The sequence below is a fragment of the Pteronotus mesoamericanus genome, unplaced genomic scaffold (genome assembly GCF_021234165.1).
Source record: "Pteronotus mesoamericanus isolate MK-2021 breed Mesoamerican mustached bat unplaced genomic scaffold, CSHL_Meso_final scaffold_651, whole genome shotgun sequence".
Lineage (NCBI taxonomy): Eukaryota > Metazoa > Chordata > Mammalia > Chiroptera > Mormoopidae > Pteronotus > Pteronotus mesoamericanus.
In genome coordinates, this window is record NW_026555325.1 from 44,768,899 (window position 1) to 44,789,371 (window position 20,473).

Genomic DNA, 20,473 nt, shown 5'->3' on the forward strand with positions numbered 1-20,473 from the left:
ATGTATAATAAGAAAGGATAAATAATTTGTAGCTTTGCTTTTTTCTGTTCAAATTCTCCATTTTTAAAAGACAGTTAAATTCCAGATAAAATTACTAAACCAAATAGGATACAGCTTGGGAAGCACCTTGGATAACTTAGTCAACTACTTAGAACATATGAAAAACAGGCATTGGGGTAAGATAATCTCTTCGTTTCTGATGACTTGCAATACCTACCTGCTGAACTTCTACCCATCCTTTAACACTTGCTTCAGTGATATTATCACTTCAGGGATTTTCTGATACTATGAAGCAGAATGAGTCTTTCCTTCCTCTGTCTTTCCAGCACTCTTTCTAACTCTGCAATTAACTTTTTTTTTCTTCACTTTGTATTACTACTATATAGGGGTAATGTTAGATGACTACATAGTGTAATCTGTGTACCTACTTGACTGGTGTAGTCTAATGATAAACTACTGGAAAAGTTTGTCTCACCATTCATTGAGAAATTCCTTCCTGCCTCATACTATTTGAATCTTCTTTGCTCAGCATTTTAAATAGCATTGTGACCAATTATAAAGACATCGAAGATTACTAAAAATCAGAATCAGGCTAAGTCCATATTATCATTAAGTGGTGAAAGCAAAATCTGAATATAGTTCATATTTTTAATCCATGTATAACATATCCATTATAATTACCTTATGCCTGAAACTGAGTATACACCATATCATTACTAAAGATATTTTTTAGTTAACTATAGTGAATGAACAGTTAATTGTACATTCAGTGTAAACTTTTAAGTAAAAAGAATGAAATTAATTCAAAACTTTAATTTTAATTTTGTATAATGGCAAGACACTCATTTACTTTAACAAGGTTTTGCCTATGTAGCATGCTATACATTTTTGTAAGCATGAAATTTAGCAAACAGATACAGGTATTTATTGCATACAGTGCTTTAGATGTTTTAGAAATTACTCTTGAAAAAAAACAGGCCTATTTATATGTGAAATATGAGAAAATATTTGGAGACAAATGAAATTTTAGCCTCTCTTTTAAAATGAGATGAGTTTGAAGATTGTAACTTTAAAGCTAAAACACTTTATATGTCTATATATCTTTATCAAATTTATAGATACATATGAATTATTTAAATTTTTTAAAAAGTATTTCCATGTTTCCACAATATACATATGATATATTATAGAATTGTGTGCTCAAAACCTATATAATTTTTAACCAATGTTACTCCAAAAATTTTAATTAAAATCATTTTAAAAAGTATTTTCCATGGAGAAAGTAAATTAATTCTGAGTTTTCAAATTTAAGCCTTTAATAAAAAATAAAACTTACTCATGAGTATTGGTCAAGTAGTATTTGCTCTTTTAAAAACAATAAATGTAAATACAGAAATAAAATGACTGAACCAGATTTTCTTTCATTTCCTAACCAATAATAAATCATTTATCTGCGTAGATTGCTTTTTGCCTGCAAGATACTTTCACAAATGCTAACTTCCCTGACACTGAAATTACGTATTATGGTTTAAAAATTAATTCTTTCATTCCATTCATTTTTATTAAATTACTACTCATTCCTAAATATGGGCTTGGAAATAGCCTTACAGGACATTAGGTCCAGCCATAAACCCAGTATAAGGATCACTTGTTTCCAAATTCCTGATAGGTTGATACCTAATTTCTGCCTGAAAATCTTGAGTGATAAGCTCATTTGGTCAATAGGTGGTTCATTCCATTCTGTTTAGCTGTTAGAATTTTTTTAAATCAAGCCAAATATCCCTTTATATTATCATACAAACTCTATTCTCAGCTATAGTCTTTTGGATTCTTTTTCTAAAATTTCTATTTTTAACTTAATTTTTATTCTGGTATAGTAGGTATACAATCGTATATTGGTTATACTAGTTTCAGGTGCACAATACAATTGTTTGACGTTTTTACACCTTTCAATGTGATCACCCCACTACTTCTAGTAACATTCTGTCACCATGTAAATTTATTGCACTTTTATTGACTATATTCTCCTAGTCACTTGGATTCTTGAAGTCATCTACTGGGCCCCTATATTTTGTCTTTTTCTTTTTTGGCTTAACATTCTGAGTATCTTGACTCCCTAATCAGTGAACATTATTTTAATTTCTTCACTGTCCTGATAAACCAATTCAGTGTCATCTTCTTTTCCTCTTACCAAGGCAGTCCATGGTGGACAGGGTAAATGACTGTCCAGATTACAGATTTGGAAGGGATACTTTATATTTATTGATATATTCAGGCTTGTAGCATTACTCTCACTTGGCAATCCTAGTATTGCCTCATTAGTTCACAGCAAGTGCTTGTTCAGTTAAATTATAGTCTCCTTCATGAAGAAGATTTGCTAATTTTGCATTTGACTTTATGAAATTGGTTTGACACTATATTTATGTCATTGCTAAATTCAAACTTGCCTGGGGCCAGAGGTCTTGAAATTTTGTGAGACTCTTTTTGACTGATTTTAGCATGCAATAAATTGTTATATATTTCTTAATTTCATGTTCTTCAGAAATTTAATGTGCTTAAATATTTTGGGTTATTACATGCAAAATAAGAGGGGTTTTTTTTTGTCTGAAGAGTTTCAACTGTAAAATTTTAAATCTGCAGAGTTGGTGGTCTTACTCCACATCCACTCCAACTAGTTACAGTTTTGGAAAAATTGCAATAAGGGATTCAGGAAGATTTCACTGAGAAAAGATGCTAAAGATTAAATCTGAAAGATGAGCACATTTCACTAGGTTGGCGGGTGGGAGAGGATAAGCAGAATATTCAATTACAGAATACGTTGATGGTTCTGATTTTAAATAAATTACATTAGGAAGGCTAAAATTTTTAAAGCCAAGGATAACAAAATCAGATCCATATTTGATCTAAATTTTTGAAACTATTCCAGGTACATCGTTTAGAGTTGAATAAAGGTAGTAAAAGTAGACTCACTGAGGCTGGTGTGGGAGCGGTTGATAGGAAGCAAACTGAATAGATTGGTGATATGTTAGGAGGTTAAATCTGCAGAATATAAGGAAAGTATGATAGGAAAATTGAGAAGGTATCACTGAATATTTCTAAATTTCTGGCTAACAAAACTAAATGCTGGTTATATTGTTTGTGAAGATGAGTCACACTGAAAGAAAAATTGCTTTGGATTAGGAAGAGGTAGATGTTATGAGTTTGTTTTGAACATGCTGATTTTGAGATACTTTTGAAATGAGTTCAAGATCCATAAAAAGATATATGCCTTTTGAGCACAATATCCCAAGTCTCTATGAATATAGCCTAAAAACTCAACAGTGCAAAATATGGGAAACATTATGTCTGAAAATGTCCTTTAGAGTGTTTTTTAATAGGAAAATTTGGAAGCAATATAATACTCAAATGTAGAGGAATGATTAATCAACTTTTGTTAACTTTTTAAATGAAGTATTATTTACAAAATAAAATGGTTGTTTTAAAAACTCTTCAGTGACATGGAAAGTATTAATTATAAAATGTTAAAATAAAATAGTTAAAATAATTTGTACCTTCCAATTAAAGCTGTAAAAAGAAATAAATATGACATAAAACTGAAGAAATACAAGAAATTACTCAATAGAATATTAGAATATGGTGTATATATTTCTTATTCTTACTTAAAAATTAATAACAGGCTTAAAATTATTTTCAATTTATTAAGAATATTGCAAATTTAAATGCAAGTATTATTTCTCAAGATTATACTTTGATTGTTATTAAGGGTTTCATTCTTTTCCTCGAAGTTAGAAATTTTTAAAACATAACTTTATTCTCAAGAATTTTTTAAAGCAGTCTTAAAAAATTCTTATGATTTTCATTTTATGCCTTTAGAGTAGAGGCTGATGTATTTTATACTCATTCATAGTCTGAAGTGTTTTCATGGTAAAAAACAATTATAGCTAATATTAAACATTTACATCAAGTCTCTGTTTATTTGTGTGGTGGATATGCAATTTTTGTGAACTACATCTTTTTAAAATTGTTCGGTCATTTTATTATCTTAAATGAAATTTGAAACTTTAATTTAATTTGGTGTCCTTAAATTTAATAAATTAAATTATTAGCCCAGTTTCAGCATCATATTTTACCAATAAGTGTGCCTGCATCAGCAACATTGTTTTGCTCTGTTAATTAGCATAAATAATATATCACTGAGGACCTGATTGCTTTATTTAAAAATCTTCACTTTGTAAAATGGCTTATTTTCCATTTTTAGAACAGATATTTTTATTCTATTAGACAATCAGACTACAGTTATTCCTACTCTAAAGATAACGTGGATTCCAAAAATGTTTTATAAGCTAAGAATATAGTCCAGAATAAAGACATGTTTTCATAAGCTGTAGAGAAGCAACTGATATGACATCATTAATTATAAAGGCAGTGGCACAGTTGGCCATTTGTTTTGAGCAAGAACGTTTCAGTAACTTTTTGCAAAATACAGTACAGTAAATTTATCTTTAAGAAATGTTTTACATATTTTAGGATAAAATTTTCTTTCAACTTATTTTGACAAGTTTTTAAAAAGTTTATTAGGGAAAATATGTAGTATTTAAAACATAGCTCTCTTCAGAGTGGAGGTTTTATTTTTAGTCAGTTTCCACTGGTGCCAAGATAATGTCATACATCAAAAGTGCCATTAAAAAGTTTCCATGTAGATTCCCTGAAGTAACTGATGTTTAGGTTCTTAAGAAGGCACGTTTCCAAAAATGGCAATTCTGATATAATCTCTAAAAGCCATGATTTTGAACCGAAGAGAGATAATGGTTGGTTGGTTCATATATTATTTAATACACTTTAAATATTTGTGGACTATAGGCTAAAAGCTGATGCTCCAGTTACAAAGGTACCTAACATTCAACTCTCTGATAGTTTCTGGATTTGGACTATTTTGGTGTGCTACTAGTCTACTTGGTTCTAAAGCTGCTAATGTTCTAAGAAGATTGTAGAAGAAGAAGGAAAAAAAGGGGTGCGGGGAAGAAGAAGAGAATGGAATAGTGATGAAGTGCAATAAAATATAGCAACTCACTTTTCACTTTGCATTGTGTAATTGTTGGTGGTGATCAAAACTATGAAAACCATGTTAAAACATAAAATAATATACATGTATTTTGGAATTTATTTTCCTATCAATTAAAAAAAACACTTATTGAATCAAGGAGCTAGAGCTGACTCTCCCTCCCCAACAGAAAGAACTGTTATTTCAAATAAAATTTCGAATATAATTTAACCATTTTAATGATGATTCCCCTAAACCAGGAAAAATAACCTGACCATAATACATTAAGATAATTATTTTTAATAATAATATATTAAATGTTATTGTTATCATTCACACAAAACATCAGTTTCTATAATGCACTATGTATACTAATACTAAAATGGACCAAAAAGTTAAAATTCAATTAAGAAAACGTATAATACCTGACAGTTTCCAAAGCTAATATACATAGATTTACATAATGATTTGGCTCCTTTCTTACTATATGACTTCATTCTTATATGTGCTAATTTTGTAAAATTAAAATTAAAATCTATCTCCTTTATATTTCACAGTTGAAATAAAGTTAATATATTTTAAACATTCAATTTATTTTAAACATAGACATTCTACATTTCATATATGTTGTTAACATATCGCATAAACATGCACATGACACTGCATTCACCAAAGACAATTGGTACATTTAAAATATTTTATATGTACTTACTTGAAATAAAAGAATATGCCAAGTGATATAAGCAGTGATGCAATAGATAATCCATGTCCAATTATAGTCAGATAAAACAAATTCAGAGCAGTCTATAATTTGTATGAATAAAAAATGAAGGCTCATATTAATACTATAATCTTACAAATGTAGACGATCAAATTCAATATAATAAATTATATATTTAAAAACATGTGATCTCATGGCCTTATCATTTAAACTAATAAATGCACAAATACGTCTGCAATGAAGAATATGCAAATTTATCTAGTGACATAAAATTAATAAATTGTATGTTCCTTTTATTTAAGAAATTATAACTCACATTAAATATATGGAGGAATAATTTTATTGATCTAGGCTGTGTAACATATGAAACCAAGATTGCATATTTTGGAGGATATAGACAATTTTCACTCTCATTTTGAGCATCTTAATTCAAATGCTATTTGATGCTTTTCTTTTTGTTCTTAAGTGCCACATAAGGCTTTCTTTCTCAACTGGGTTTCAGGTTTCTGAGGCTCTGAGACAAATATCCAAACAGTAACTTATAGGGGCCTGCGACCTGTACAAATACATTTTAGCTTTCTCTTGGTTTTGCCATTTTCTCTTTGATTATGTTTCTTAATGTATTTATTTGTAACTTACCACTTTATTGTGTATTTTTATAATTTTCTTAAAACTGTTCTCTGAATAAGCAAAGAACACATGAGTTATAATTATAAAGATAGCTGACAGTTATTAAGTGCTTTTCTATATACTCATTGGTTTTTCTAAGTGTTTTTCTTGTATTAAGTCAATCCTTATGAAAATTTTGAGGGTGGGTTTATTGCTATCCCCAATTTTATACATGAGGGGACTGAGGCAGAGAGAGGTAATGGTGTGCTGAAGGTCACATAGCTGTTAAAGTGCAGAAGCAGGAAGTTTTAATCACTGTGACAAACTGCCTCTTTATATATATATATATAAAACATATAATATATATTTATATATATTTATATATTACATATGTCTATATGAGGCCTGTCTGGACAAAATCCAACCATTGTTAATATAATGAAAACAGATTACCCAACGTTGATGTAACCTGGCAGCCAAGGGAGTGGGCTGCAATGTGCATGTGTGAACAATGACCAATACCAACTTCACTGTACTACTCAGTGGGGGTAGTAGTCCTGGTGGAGGGAGCCTGTGTACTGTGTGGCTGTGGCATTCAAAATGGCTGAGCAAGGAGAGCAACCATCTGCATCAAATTTTGTGTTAAGCTTGAACCTTCCTCCACAGAAATTATTTGATTCAGAAGGCAGCAGCTATGGACAACTGGTGATTGACAACTTCATCATGACAATGTGTATACTCATACATCCTGTCTTGTGCAGAGTTTTTTTTTGAGAAATATCAAATCATCCTGATGACTCAGTCCCCTTACAGCCCAGATTTGGCACCCTGTGACTTCTGGCTTTTCCCAAAACTAAAATCATCTCTGAAAGGGAAGAAATTTCAGAACGTGGATGAAATTCAGGAAAATATGATGGGGCAGCTGATGGTGACTGGGAGAACTGTGTGAGGTCCCAAGGTGCCTACTTTTAAGGAGACTGAGGCCTCATTGTCCTATGTGTAATGTTTCTTGTATCTTGTATCTTCTTCAATAAATGTCTCTATTATTCATAGTACATGGCTGGATACCTTCTGGACAGACCTCATATACGCATACAAATATATGCAGACACATTCTGTCAAACTTGTTGTGACAAACCATGACTAACCTTGAGTTAATATATGGTGTTAAAAGCACAAATCGGAGTGACAGTGACCTACTAGCCAGTCAGAATGAAAGCCTCCTGCTGCTGGAATTGTATACTGGAGCATGATTTGTAAATGCAATTCTAGAAATTCCACCACAAATAAAAATTTTCTCTTTCTCACACTCTTCAAGTGTTTTCTTTGGAAAATTTGATATTCCACTACTGAGACATTGACTTGTAAATACACTATTACGTGGCAGAATTACCTCCTAGGTGTTATGATAGAATAACTAATAATTATTTCTACAAAAATATTTTTCTTATTGTTTTTCTCCGAGAATATTATGAAAAGGCTTTACAACAAAATGGAACACTAGCTATATATTTTCTCCAATACTGCATTGGTAAATATCTTTTTGAATACATAGTGTAGGTTAAATTTCATTTTATAATTATTACATACCTTCACTTTCTCATGTGTGTTAATATTGCACTGGGTATAATTTGTCCATGTTCTGTTGCTTAATGGATGTCTAAACCAGTTTCCATCTTGGTCACAGATCTTTGTAACTTTTTCTTTAAGTTAAAAAGGAAAAAGGAAAATAATTTAGTTAACCTAAGGTTTATTAAGTAGATGTCAAGGAGATTGTATGTACATTTCTGCTATTACCTGAAGGATCGAAGTCTTGAAAGTAATCAGGACAATGCTGCATCGATTCTGTTCCTGCTGCAACATCGTTCCAGCACAGCCACCCATCCCAGGTCCTGTTGCAGTGAATGCCTTAAGGGGAGGATAAAAATGAAGAATTACTGACTCCCACTAGGTATACTTGAAGACAAAGTCTCAAAGGTGTGTTCACATGGACACAGAATAAAGACTGTCTACCGAAAATGAAGACATTATTGCAAATCTATAGTCATGCACTGCCTAATGATGGGTGTATGTTCTGAGAGATGCATCATTAGGTGATATGTCATTGTGCCCACATCACTAAATGCACTTACACAAAGCTAGAGGGTAGCCTAGCCTACTACATACCTAGGTGATAGGTACACCACCTTCATGCATGCAGATCATGGTTGACGAGAATGTTATTATGTGGTACATGAATTCATAGAAATTACTTGAGTTTTTCACCAAGTAATTATTAGAAAAACTAATTCCTCATTTAAAATGATAAACATCTGAAAACAATATGTAAAATTTTAGCTATTTATTCAATAAATCTAATGATTTTTGCTGGTTGTCCTTAACCATAAAATAGTGATTAATCAGTGGCCCTACACTCAAAATTTTTTAAATTGTGGGAAATTAGAAATGTGTTTTACTTTAGAAACTGTTTTCTTAGAACAAGATGTTAGTATTTTCTGAGGCAAACAGATGAATATTTCTATTTCACCCTTTGAATCCTGACACATACCTCCATAGGTACCCCTCCAAATTCTAGCTCTTATGTTATCTTTCAAATGACGTAGAGTGTTTAACGTGCTCACATTTTTCTCTTACCAACATGAAACTAAACAATCTCTTACCAAAAAGTAAATATTTTTTTAAAAAGCATAGAGGTATTAAATGACCAATTTTCCTGCTTTAACAGTCTTTAATCAAAGAAGTAATTTTCTACCTTGTCAGGTAAACATACATCAACAGAAATCTGAATATTGCATGAGATGTTTTTTATTTTAAATAGATTTGCACAGCAATCTCAGAATTAATCAAGCCCTTATGTAAGTTAAAAAAACAAACAAACAAAAACTATTGGCCTGAATGTCTAAATAAATAATTCTAAGTTAAAAAAAAAACGTCTCAAATAATCTCAGTTTTTTTCCTGTGATTTTCAAATAGTTATTTAAATAGTTTGTATCCATATGTTACTAAATAAAATGCATTATGCTCATATCAGAGAAAAATCTCCTGGTATTACTTTAGAGACCATCTGATTAGCAACAACACTGGCAGCATCACAGACAGCAAGGTCCAGAATTTTCCAACTGTGTTGAATGGCATTTGTGTGAGATGTGAGTAGGTAGGTATTCCATTAAAAAATTTCTGTGGTCAAATAGATTTGGGAAACATGACATTAAAATAAAGACAATTCTATATTGCAAGTATTTCTAGAGTATTTAAAGTTACAAAGTGTATTAAGAAGTTCTAATAGGAAGATCTATTATGGAGTAATCCTAAACGTATTTTATCAGAAGCTTATTTTATTATGAAATCCTCTTAAAGCTACTCCTATTGTTAACAATTAGATTTGAAGCCTACATTGATATATATCTAGACGATTTTGAAGGGGTTAATTCAACAGTTTTAAGCTAATAACATAGATTTTAATGGAAAAGCTACATCAGTTAACACAGAATTTGTATGCAAATATTTTAATGCTTGATAATCAACCCCTATTTACTCAACATCAGATAATTTGTCATTGTTGGCTTATTATTTATTTATTTTTATTGTATTTTTTTCATTCCCATTTACCCACCTTATACGCCCCACCACAGTCACCATGCTGTTGTCCATATTTATGAGTCCATTTTCCTTTTTGCCAGATCCATCCGCCTGGCTTATTTTAAAGATTTTTTTTAAACTGTATGAATATCTTATAATAAAAATTTTTAATTAGATATATGCAACTATTTCTTCAAAGATGAACATATTATATTGTTCAGTTATATTTTTTTAAAAGTTGACCAATGTGGAAAATCTTCCTTTTTATCTTTATCACAAGTGAGTTCATTTTGACAGTTACCGATATTAAAAATAATCTACTTTTAACACTTTATATTGACGTTGTATATTGTAATATCACATATTTTTCAAAAAATTTTAGATCTTTGTTTTCTTTGATAATTTAAAAATCTAGAGATATCTAGGGTCTTTATATTTTGCTTTGTTTTATTGAATTTTGCAATTTATATTTGAAGACAACTTTGTGTTTAGGGTTGCCAGATAAAATACAGGACCTATTTTTTTTTTTTTTTTTTGCTAAATCTGTACACTCTACTTGGGCTACTCATCTTTATATCTTCAGAATCAAGGCAAATATTTGGCATTTAGTAAGCCATCAATAAATCACAAAAATATCTAAAGAATAACTTAATGGAGATTCCTGGCTGGTGTGGCTCAGTAGATTGAGTGCTGGGCTGCGAACCAAAGGGTCGCTGGTTCAATTCCCAGTCAGGGTACATGAATGGGTTGGGGGCCAGGTCCCCAGTAGGGGGCACAGGAGAGGCAATCACACATTGAAGTTTCACTCCCTCTCTTTCTCCCTTCCTGTCTCTCTAAAAATAAATACATCTTTAAAAAATAAAAAGAATAACTTAATGGAAACAGAAGCATTTAGACCTCATTAACTTTCCTACCAAATGTACTATTCAAAGTATAGGTTATGTAAAAAAAAATTGTCATTTTATTATGCAAACTCCTATCAAACAGCTTGTTAAAAAGTTACATAAAACAAAGATCAACTGTCACTTATTTAATTTGAGACACATACTTATTTGATATTTTAAATATCTTAATACCATAAAAATGTTATTAAAAATATCCCTGCTGCTCATATTTTTATTATAATTTTGTAAAAGAAGAAAGTGTGTCATAAAGTATTTTTATACAGAAATAATTAAAACTGCCCATATACCAGAAAAATTAGCAACTAAATCACGTTTAACATGGGATGTAAGAAATCCATAATGATGTTATGGGGTGGTTTTCTTTTAGAACTATATCAATGAATTTAATTAAATAGTCATGTTTACCTTCTATTTGTTGAATGGGGTCTTGCATGATTTTCTGGTAACATTCATATTGAGCCGTCATGATTTTATTTCTAGTAACACCCAACTCATTTTGTTGACCATGGTTCTCTTCTGACTCTGCTATGACAAGTATCTAAAAGATTAAAAAATATAAAATTTCAGTATTGTGAAAATGTCTACTGTAGGCAGTCTGTCACAATGGAAAACAGTAAGTGCAGAGCTCAGTCAACTGACTTTGGGGGAAATCTCTGACTGGTACTATTCGCCAATTTCCTCAGTAAACATCTCCCATATCATGTCCTACTTCAAGCAATGAAAAGAACCCTGCCAATAGCAGAGTTGGGAAGAATAGTCTTGTCAATGCTTGGCTCTCTAGAGCCACAAAGGCTGGCTTCAGGACGAGCTGTGGAATACAGAAAGAGCTGTATGCAAAATCGACCACTACTTTTTCACCTGTTCTGTGAATGTAGACAAGATATATTACCCCTTAAGCCTCTGCTTTCTACTGTAAAATGGAATAAAATAGTATCAAGATAAACAGAGGGGAGTATCTGGTTCAAACTAATGCTCAAAATTATTGCTATTTTTATAATTATATTTTGATAATCAAAATAATAAGTTAATTTGTGACATTGGTAAATAGAATTTTTGTTGTACACACACCGATAAAGGTTTTAGATGAGGTATATACCCTATTTATGTTCTTCCAACATAGCATCACTATATCAAGCTTCACTTCCATTTTAAGTTGAATTTAGTAAATTCTAAATAGTAATATCCCTGTGTGTGACACCACTTGTTTACCATCAACAGATCACCATTTAACATATACTCTTTGATTCTTCGATTGGTTTTAATTTCCTAATAAAGGTTTATGCAGGAACTTTGCTGCACAAGTATAAATGGAAATTTACAACATCAAGAAAATTAATACCTTTTCCCCTGGTTTCAGTTAAGTTTACACAATTGCATAAAATCAATATCATTTTTATTCTTAAGATAAAAACTTAGATTTGCACACTGAGAAATGGTCACTCACAGTTCCCTAAATCACAGTAATTGGAGTGGTAATCTGTTACAGAATTACCTGCCAGGAAACCAATGTTGGCCTGTGCAGCTCATTGGCATGCACGTTGGAGGCTGTAAGCTGAAGAAGTGGGAGTCTTTTTTCTTGAATTATAGTCAATTTACCTATGATAACATCTAAGAAGTGCAGAATTCGGACTGCTCCTAGATTTGAGAATGTTTTCAAATACAAATGCTGACAGGAATGTAGCTTTGCTTTTTTCCAATTTAGGTTTTCTATATTTTTCTTGAGTTTCTTTGTTGAATCTTTGTGGGGTTTGCTTGGAAACACCACAGGAAAATTATTTGCTGGCACTGGATTAGATGAGATTACATCTCTCAGCTTCTCATAAATATAAGGAGATAAGAGTACAGTCATGGTTTTAACGTGAAACATTCTCGATCATGAATGGGGTGGGGAAATAAAACTTACACTGGCTTTTCTTTTTTTCTCAAAGATTCTATGAGAAGTAAGGACAATACTTTGCAAGATTTTAATACTGTCATGATTTTAATGTGAGACAGAAAAGTATAAACAATATTTCTGCAAATAAACATAAAATTAAATATGTAAATCATATGATGCCTCCAGTTTAGCAATTACTTTTTAGTCATCTTTAGTCTATTCTCCGCCTCCAGCCGTACATTACCCACAAAGACATGCAGGTGCACGTGAGTGCACATGTTCATGTACATACCTGCCCCAAACTTAGCATAAGTGCTTGCCAGAAAATGGACACAACACTTACTTCAATGAATGGATGAAGAAATTGATTTAAAATATAGTGCTGAACTGCTTTTTATTATTGTAAGTCAATGAGTTGGCAGATGGGAGAAAACACAATAGATTAGAATCTGTTTTTTCAATAGTTCTACCTCACAGTCAACAGATCTGATTGAGAATATTCCACCAACTATGTACAACAGCATTATAGAGCAGTTCTGTTTTTTGTCCAAACTGATAATTATTGGGTTGGCCAGAAAGGAAGTTTGTTTTCTATAAGATGGCTCTAGTAATGCTCAGTTGTCTTTAACTTCATTTGAAACAATTTTGTTAGATTGTATTGTGACAGCTGTCACATCAGTGTGCATTAAAAAGAACATCAAAATTGGTGAATTTTTGTGTAGCCATTTTATTTTTGAAGATGGAAGAAAATACACAGCAATTCTGGCATATTATGCTTTATTATTTCAAGAAAGGTAAAAACACAACAAATGCAAAGAATTTGTGCAGTGTATGGAGAAGGTGCTGTGACTGACTGAATGTGTCAAAAGTGGTTGTGCTGGAGATTTCTTGCTGGACGATGCTCCATGACCAGGTAGACCAGATGAAGTGGACAGTGATCACATGGAGACTCTGAGAACAGTCAGTGTTACACCAAGCAGGAGACAGCAACATACTCAAAATATCCAAATCAATTAGGTTATTGGTGAGAATGAAAAATGTTGTTTTATGGAAGAAACCCAAACAGACTTTTTGGCCAACCCAATAGTTGCCTCTTGTGTTTTGTATATTTATATTCATTTACTTTTCTCACTTTGATATTCCCACCCAACTACACCACCATTTTATAGTCTCTGCTATGGGGCAAAACACTATAAAGCACACAGTGAAAGAAAATATATGATTGCTGTATTGATTGCATATAAAAATGTACTTAATTTATGCATCAAATAACTGCACATCATTTTGTAGTGATTCACCTTTATCAATTACAGATATATTGGATGTTAAAATAATAAACATAGATAGGGAGATATACTAGAAAAAATTATGCTTACCATGAAAAAAGACAGGAGAAATAGAAAATACAGCACACATTTTTTCTCCATCATTATTAATGCCAAAATAAAATATGTTATAGAATATAAATCAAACTGCAATAGAAAATGAAAAAAATTAATTCATCAATTGTTTATGTAATAAATATTCATGGTTCTCAATAGAAAATTTATGTAAAATGATACAATAATTTTGCTTTAAGGGTTTCATTAATAGTCTTATGTATTACAAATTTAAAAGCATTATGGCCTAAAATACTAAAAAGCATAATATAATTTCTTGCATATATAATTTTAGTATTTAGAAAACATCTGTTTTCTTTCTCTTTACCAAAATTTGGATAAAATAATTAAAGTATCAAAACAGTTTTACGAGACATAAAAGTACCAATTTTGGTAGCACATTTACTATAAAACTTACCTTTATTTTCTATAAATATTAATTTTGTTTTTAATATTCTGAGTCTTTGATAATTTAAGGGGTAAAATTGTTCTTTGGATAATTTTTTGAGAATCAATATTCATATTCATTGAAATGGCCTTTTAATTTAATATAAATTATTCTTCTCTGAAGGATTCAATTTTTTTTTTACAAGTCAATAAAAATATCCCCTAAGTCACCTACATTATTAAATTTTGGTTGCAGAAGATGGACAATACCAAGTAAAAGTGTTTCTGTTAAGTATTTATAATGGTGGATATAATTCTGAGCAAATGAAAAATGGCATAAAAAACACAACCCCTTAACTTCTTAGTTTTAAGAAACAACATTGCTAGGGTACAGTGTATAATGCTTTCTCCCTATAAGGTGCACAAGCAACAGATTGTGATAATTTTTTATGAGCTATGAATTATCCTGGTATAGCCATAAAACAATATTTCTTGAACTGACTGTGTAAAAATGTCTTTCAAAGGAGATAAAAAAATTTCAATTAATAGGTATTAGCCAGTGAACTATGGACTTAGTTTTATTTTATTAGGAAACTTGTTATACTTTTTACTATAGGGCGAATGTTAGAATAAGAATTATAAAAACTTTTTCCACATGTTCTGTTTCTTGTTTTTATTATCACATGCAATGAGAGTGCACCATTAACCAGCAAATAGAATCTGTGCCATTGCTTGCCTTCACCAAGGACTCACCTGGAAGCAGCTTTTCTTTTTAACTGCAGCAATCTCCCAAAGAATATTTTCTCTTCTATCTGCTATACTGGGTTTTTATTATTAGTTGATTTTAAGAAAAATATAACCAAAAAAATAGAAATATTGTATTAATTTTAGACATTAAATATCATGCATGTTGTAACAGAAGGAAAAAATTAATCAAGTTTTTACAATTCACTAATTAATGAGTTGATATTTTGGATTTTATTACATTTTACCATGAGAAAATCTAATTTTCCAATTCTTACATGGACAATTGTCTCCAGACTCAAATCACATTTTCTCTTGGATCATGTTCAACATTGTCTTGAAGAACTTCTTAAATCCTGGGGTCATGACCTGAAATATTGATTGATACAATAATTAATATTATTTTAATGAGCCAAAATAATTTCCCTAATAAATTAAAATTTAAAAAACACCACTAAAATGATAATTTTATTAAGCTATTCTAATTTTCAAGTCTCCTTTGCTTATGTTTGAGTTTTGTCAGACATACTTGTTGTTTTTCATTAGATAAGCATCAATTTTCATTCATCCAGGATACCTGGGACACTGAAAGATCTAACTTAATTTTTAATCTAAGTAAATTTCAAAACTTATAATATAATAAAAAGATTTTAAAATTAAACTATAGTTTAATCTTCCTTTGAATAACTTCCTTTGTCTAATCATTTATTGGAATGTGGTATTATTAATCTTAGTTATGTGTATCTATTTTCCTTGCTGGTAGGGGTTCTCAAAGCCAGAAACCATATCTGATTGATCTTTGTATTCTTTGTAACTGGCAGTTAATTTACATTTGCTGTACAAATGAATGAATCCATGAATGAAAAAATGAACTGATAACGTATTTTAGGATTTTAAGTTTACAATCAAGTGCACTAATCATAAATATTAACTGTCATGTTTGAACCTGTACTGATAATAAAAATTGGGGAAAAATTTCCTATATTAGCATGTTTATTTTCTTACAAAATAAAATCCTGAAACTAATCAGATTTTGAGTTCTGTGGTTGTTGGATATTGAACAAGTTGTAGTTTACTGTACTGACTTTGAAAGTCATAAAGGTTAAGCCAAATTTTGAACAGTATTTCAAATTTTTCTCATTGAATATGCATAATACAGAAATATACAAAGAAAAATGTTAAAAAATAACATTCTACTTAGAAATCAGATAGCATTTATGAAAATATGCTTTGATGATTTACACATGAGTTAAGTATTAAAGTACCTTTAATATGTACATGTGCTCAAAAATCAAAGGGGAAAGTGGATGAAACACATGTTTGGATTTTCTCAGACCCAGCATATTTGAAAAATACTTCACCCAACACTATCAGTTTTTTTCTGTTGTTGCTTATCTAGTAGGCCTAAAGATCAGAGTTCCAAAAATGTATCTCTGAAATATTTCTTAGTGTTCACTACATCATTCTGGCACCAGTATTTTAAGAGGAATTTATTCAACTCATAAAATATTTATCAATGCAAATAAATCTCACTTTTGTAGCTTTCCTTCTTCACCTTACACCCTAGCAATCTGGAAAGTGGGCCACAAGGAACAAGGCCATTTTCGGCACTGTGCACACTTGCAGCACTCCTAGTCAAGGGCCAGGTCTATGGCCCCTGGATTTATCAAGGATGCAGCAGCAAATTTGGGTGACAGTCTTTCAAACACATAGTGAACTCCTGTACTCTCTGTGAGATCTGGCAATTTCCATTGTATGTTGTGATTCCATTTACTTGAGTCATTTACTCTACAAAGGACTAAATTTCCCTGCCAGCAGACACTGTGGTCAGGGGTAGTTATAGAGGAGTCGCCCCTTTCAGGAAGAGTTCTGTAGATCAGTAACGGAAGGATTATAGTTAGACATGCAGATGATGCCATTGCAGATAAATCTAAAGGTCAACTTAAATTGAGTCTCATATTGGTAGATGTAATGGTATGATTATTACCAGGAGATGTATGTTTCTTTATATGGAGGTATATGTTTAATTGTATTCCTCGGTTTAGCTCATTGGTTCTTTGCATACTGTCTCTAAAATGTTCACTCAGCAGTGGTCCTTTCTTCTGTATTTAACTTACTCCAAATTTATCTTTACTGAAATACATCTGATAGTAACTGTCTGAAGTTGTTAAGCAAATCATTGCAAATCTCCTTCAGATGATATTAAATTCTTTACTGACAACTGAGTTGCATGTTGTCTTGTGAAATATAGTAGTTCTTACTTAATTTTGAGGAGAGATCAAGTATTTAATAGAGGAGGTCAAGTTGAATGACTAAGTCTCCCAGTGAATTTTTTCAAGTGTGCTCAGGTTTGTTGAATAGGAAAAGAACTTACTCAAAACTGAGAATAGTCCGTTTTAACTCTTAAGTGAATTTGTAATCACAATGGGACTAGTAGCAGTTCACTGGCATCTTCTCTTTCTAACTGCTAGCCTCGTGGGTCTCATAAATGTTATTGATATTTTATTTTCACCACTCCAAATTAAACAAACTGGAAAATTTGGTTCTATTATTAGAAACAAAATAATTTTTTTCACTGTACTCATGGAATAAAAATAACTTATTTCTAAGTAGACTTTGTGCTGCTTGCCCAAAGAATCAGCAACATAAAATAAAAATAATTTTTTTCATCAAAGAAAGAACTTTGAGAAATAAAGAATATCTTGGATGCTCAGATAATTTCCTGGTCACTCAGGGCTTTATTTTTTACAGAACTACATGTTCAAAGCCACAAATTTCAACCAATCTTTTTGGTTTATTTCAATGTAAAAGCCTTTTTTATATTACATAAAAATTATAAATAAATGTGACAATCAATACCATTTTATCAGAACACAAATATATAAACCCTATAAATGCATACCAGTGCCTTACAAACCTACTTCTTTCCACAAATTTTCATTATTCTTATGTACACTTTCCTTTATAATAATGCTTATTTTTAGTTGTATTGACTAACCCTAATTCCCAGTGTACAACTTTCATCTTCCACTACTTCATTTCCGAGATATCTTAGGTTATTATGGGCCCTAAGCTATAATATTTTCTCTATTTATTTATCCAGTCACTATAAAGTTGGTTAACAGAAGCATTTCCCATATCTATCTAATTTGCCACTAAGTGTCCTGAAACTTTGTGTGAGCAAGTTTTCTAGTACATGCCTTTGTTGATGGTCTATTGTAAAAGCTACATTTCTCCTGAATCTAAATAAGGAATAAGCACTCTTCTTCATTCCAATATTCCATACCCATATGTCAGATGGAAACTTCTCTGTCATTCTCTACTATGTAGAATAGATTGTGCTGCTGTGAAAAATGGCAGAGTGAATGTTCCTGATTATCTTTTATTTTCTCCTCACTATTCAAATGTTTTGGCAAAATATGTCTTTGTACTAGAATTATTCGTGCAAAATACTGTCTTTTCTTCCAATAGAATCTTTGAAAAAGAAATGCCAATGTAAATTTTAATTTCCCTCTCCCATTATGGCCTAGAGTGTTCCTAACAGTTTCAATACATGAAGTGGTAAGAAAAACAAAATATAAAGAACCATTTCTTTCCTAAGGATCTGTTACTGATGTAAGGAAATCAAACTACACATCCTTTTTTATAATATCACTTGGGGCTTGCATTATTTTTTAAGATATTGAATAAACAAGTACCCAATCACTACTGCAGCATAAAGTGTTCCTCAAAGTGTGAGTTTAAGGCTCACCTCCATCAGAACTCCCTGGACATGTCTAGGCCTCACGACCAACCCTTTGAATCAAATTCTTTTGGAGACCTGGGAGACTTCCAATATCAGTAAACAGCAGAAGAAATTGTTGGCCTGTCACATTTTGGGAAATACAATATAAAAATATCATCTTTACTGGGCCATGCTGAAACTTGGACATACTTATATTCCTTTGTCTCTAAGTACTGGCCAGACAATTAAAAAAAAAAAAACTATCAAGTCAAACAAAGTATTCTGCAATGTTTCCAGGCACAATTAATGTCTTAAAACTATAAGAGCAAGTTAATCAAATATCTATTTTACAGTATATCATGTAATGTTGTAATTGAGAGAGTCCAATAAGAATTGAATGTGCATCACATCCATCTCATGACTCCTAAGCTTAGCAGAGTGGGGCATAAAGAGGGTATACAGAAAGTGTAGTTTCAGTATATTACTTACAGAATGAATTTAATCAAGTTGAAGAAAGATCATTGCCTGGATTCTACTCTAAGAAAAGTAGATTTAGGTCATTTTAACGGGGGCCTAGTGATAGGCTAGGAGATAAGGTGGCCCACAAGCTAACAGCCAGCAGGGAAGTGGGGATTTCAGATCTACAACCTCAAAGAAGTGAATTCAGCCAACAATCACAATGAGTTTGGAAGTGGCTTCCCTCTCTGACCTCCAGAAGAGAACACAGCTTTGCCAGCATCTTGATTTTGGCATTGTGAGACCTGAAAAATAGACAAGCTCATAGGACCTCTGACCTATAGAACTCAGATAGTAAATGTGTGTTGTTTCAAGTTACTAAATTAGTGGCAATTTGTTACGGCTGTAAAAGAAAACTTACACAGATCCTTACCTGATCAAAAATTACATTTTCAGAAATTTTGAGAAGAAGAATGAAGTAGGAGGGATCACAATACCTAATATCAAACTCTATTATAAGGTCACTATAAGGCCATTATAAGGATCAACAGAACAGTCTGGTACTGGCATAAGAACAGACACGTAGACCAATGGAACAGAATAGAGAGCTCAGAAATAAAACTCATGTCAGTATGGTCAATTAATATTTGACAAAGGTCAGGAACATAAAATGGAGTAAAAATATCCTGTTTAATAAATGGTATTGAAAGATCTGGACAAGTACGTGTAAAAAAAAAATGAAACTAGACTACCAACTTACACCATACACCCAAATAAACTCAAGATGGGTAAAAGACTTAAATATAAGTCATGACACCATAAAAGTCCTAGAGGAGCATAGGCAGGAAAATCTCAGATATCCCCTGCAGCAATATTTTCACCAATAGATCTCCTAGGACAAGAGAAATAAAGGAAAAAATAAACAAATGGGACTACATCAAGTTAAAAAGCTTCTGCACGGCTAAAGAAAACATCAACAAAATGAAAAGGGAACCAACCGTATGGGAAAACATTTGCCAATGGTACCTAGGAAAAGGTTTGATCTCCAAAAT

The 20,473-nt window shown here is 31.5% G+C and overlaps 1 protein-coding gene across 8 annotated transcripts in view; it reads right to left on the minus strand.

The window, feature by feature from the left end:
- Window positions 1-20,473, minus strand: part of CALCRL (calcitonin receptor like receptor) — an 89,985-nt gene that overhangs the window by 21,657 nt on the left and 47,855 nt on the right. For 6 of the 8 annotated variants that reach the window (XM_054562619.1, XM_054562612.1, XM_054562613.1 and 3 more), the window contains 7 exons: window positions 15,520-15,610; window positions 15,251-15,317; window positions 14,108-14,203; window positions 11,261-11,393; window positions 8,169-8,279; window positions 7,962-8,074; window positions 5,754-5,845 (listed from right to left, as the gene is read on the minus strand). In XM_054562619.1, coding sequence (XP_054418594.1) covers window positions 5,754-5,845; window positions 7,962-8,074; window positions 8,169-8,279; window positions 11,261-11,393; window positions 14,108-14,161 — 503 coding nt within the window. In that variant the 5' untranslated portion in view covers window positions 14,162-14,203; window positions 15,251-15,317; window positions 15,520-15,610. Of the gene's footprint in view, window positions 1-5,753; window positions 5,846-7,961; window positions 8,075-8,168; window positions 8,280-11,260; window positions 11,394-14,107; window positions 14,204-15,250; window positions 15,318-15,519; window positions 15,611-20,473 lie in introns of those variants that run through there. The other 2 variants (XM_054562620.1, XM_054562614.1) reach the window with 2 other exon arrangements.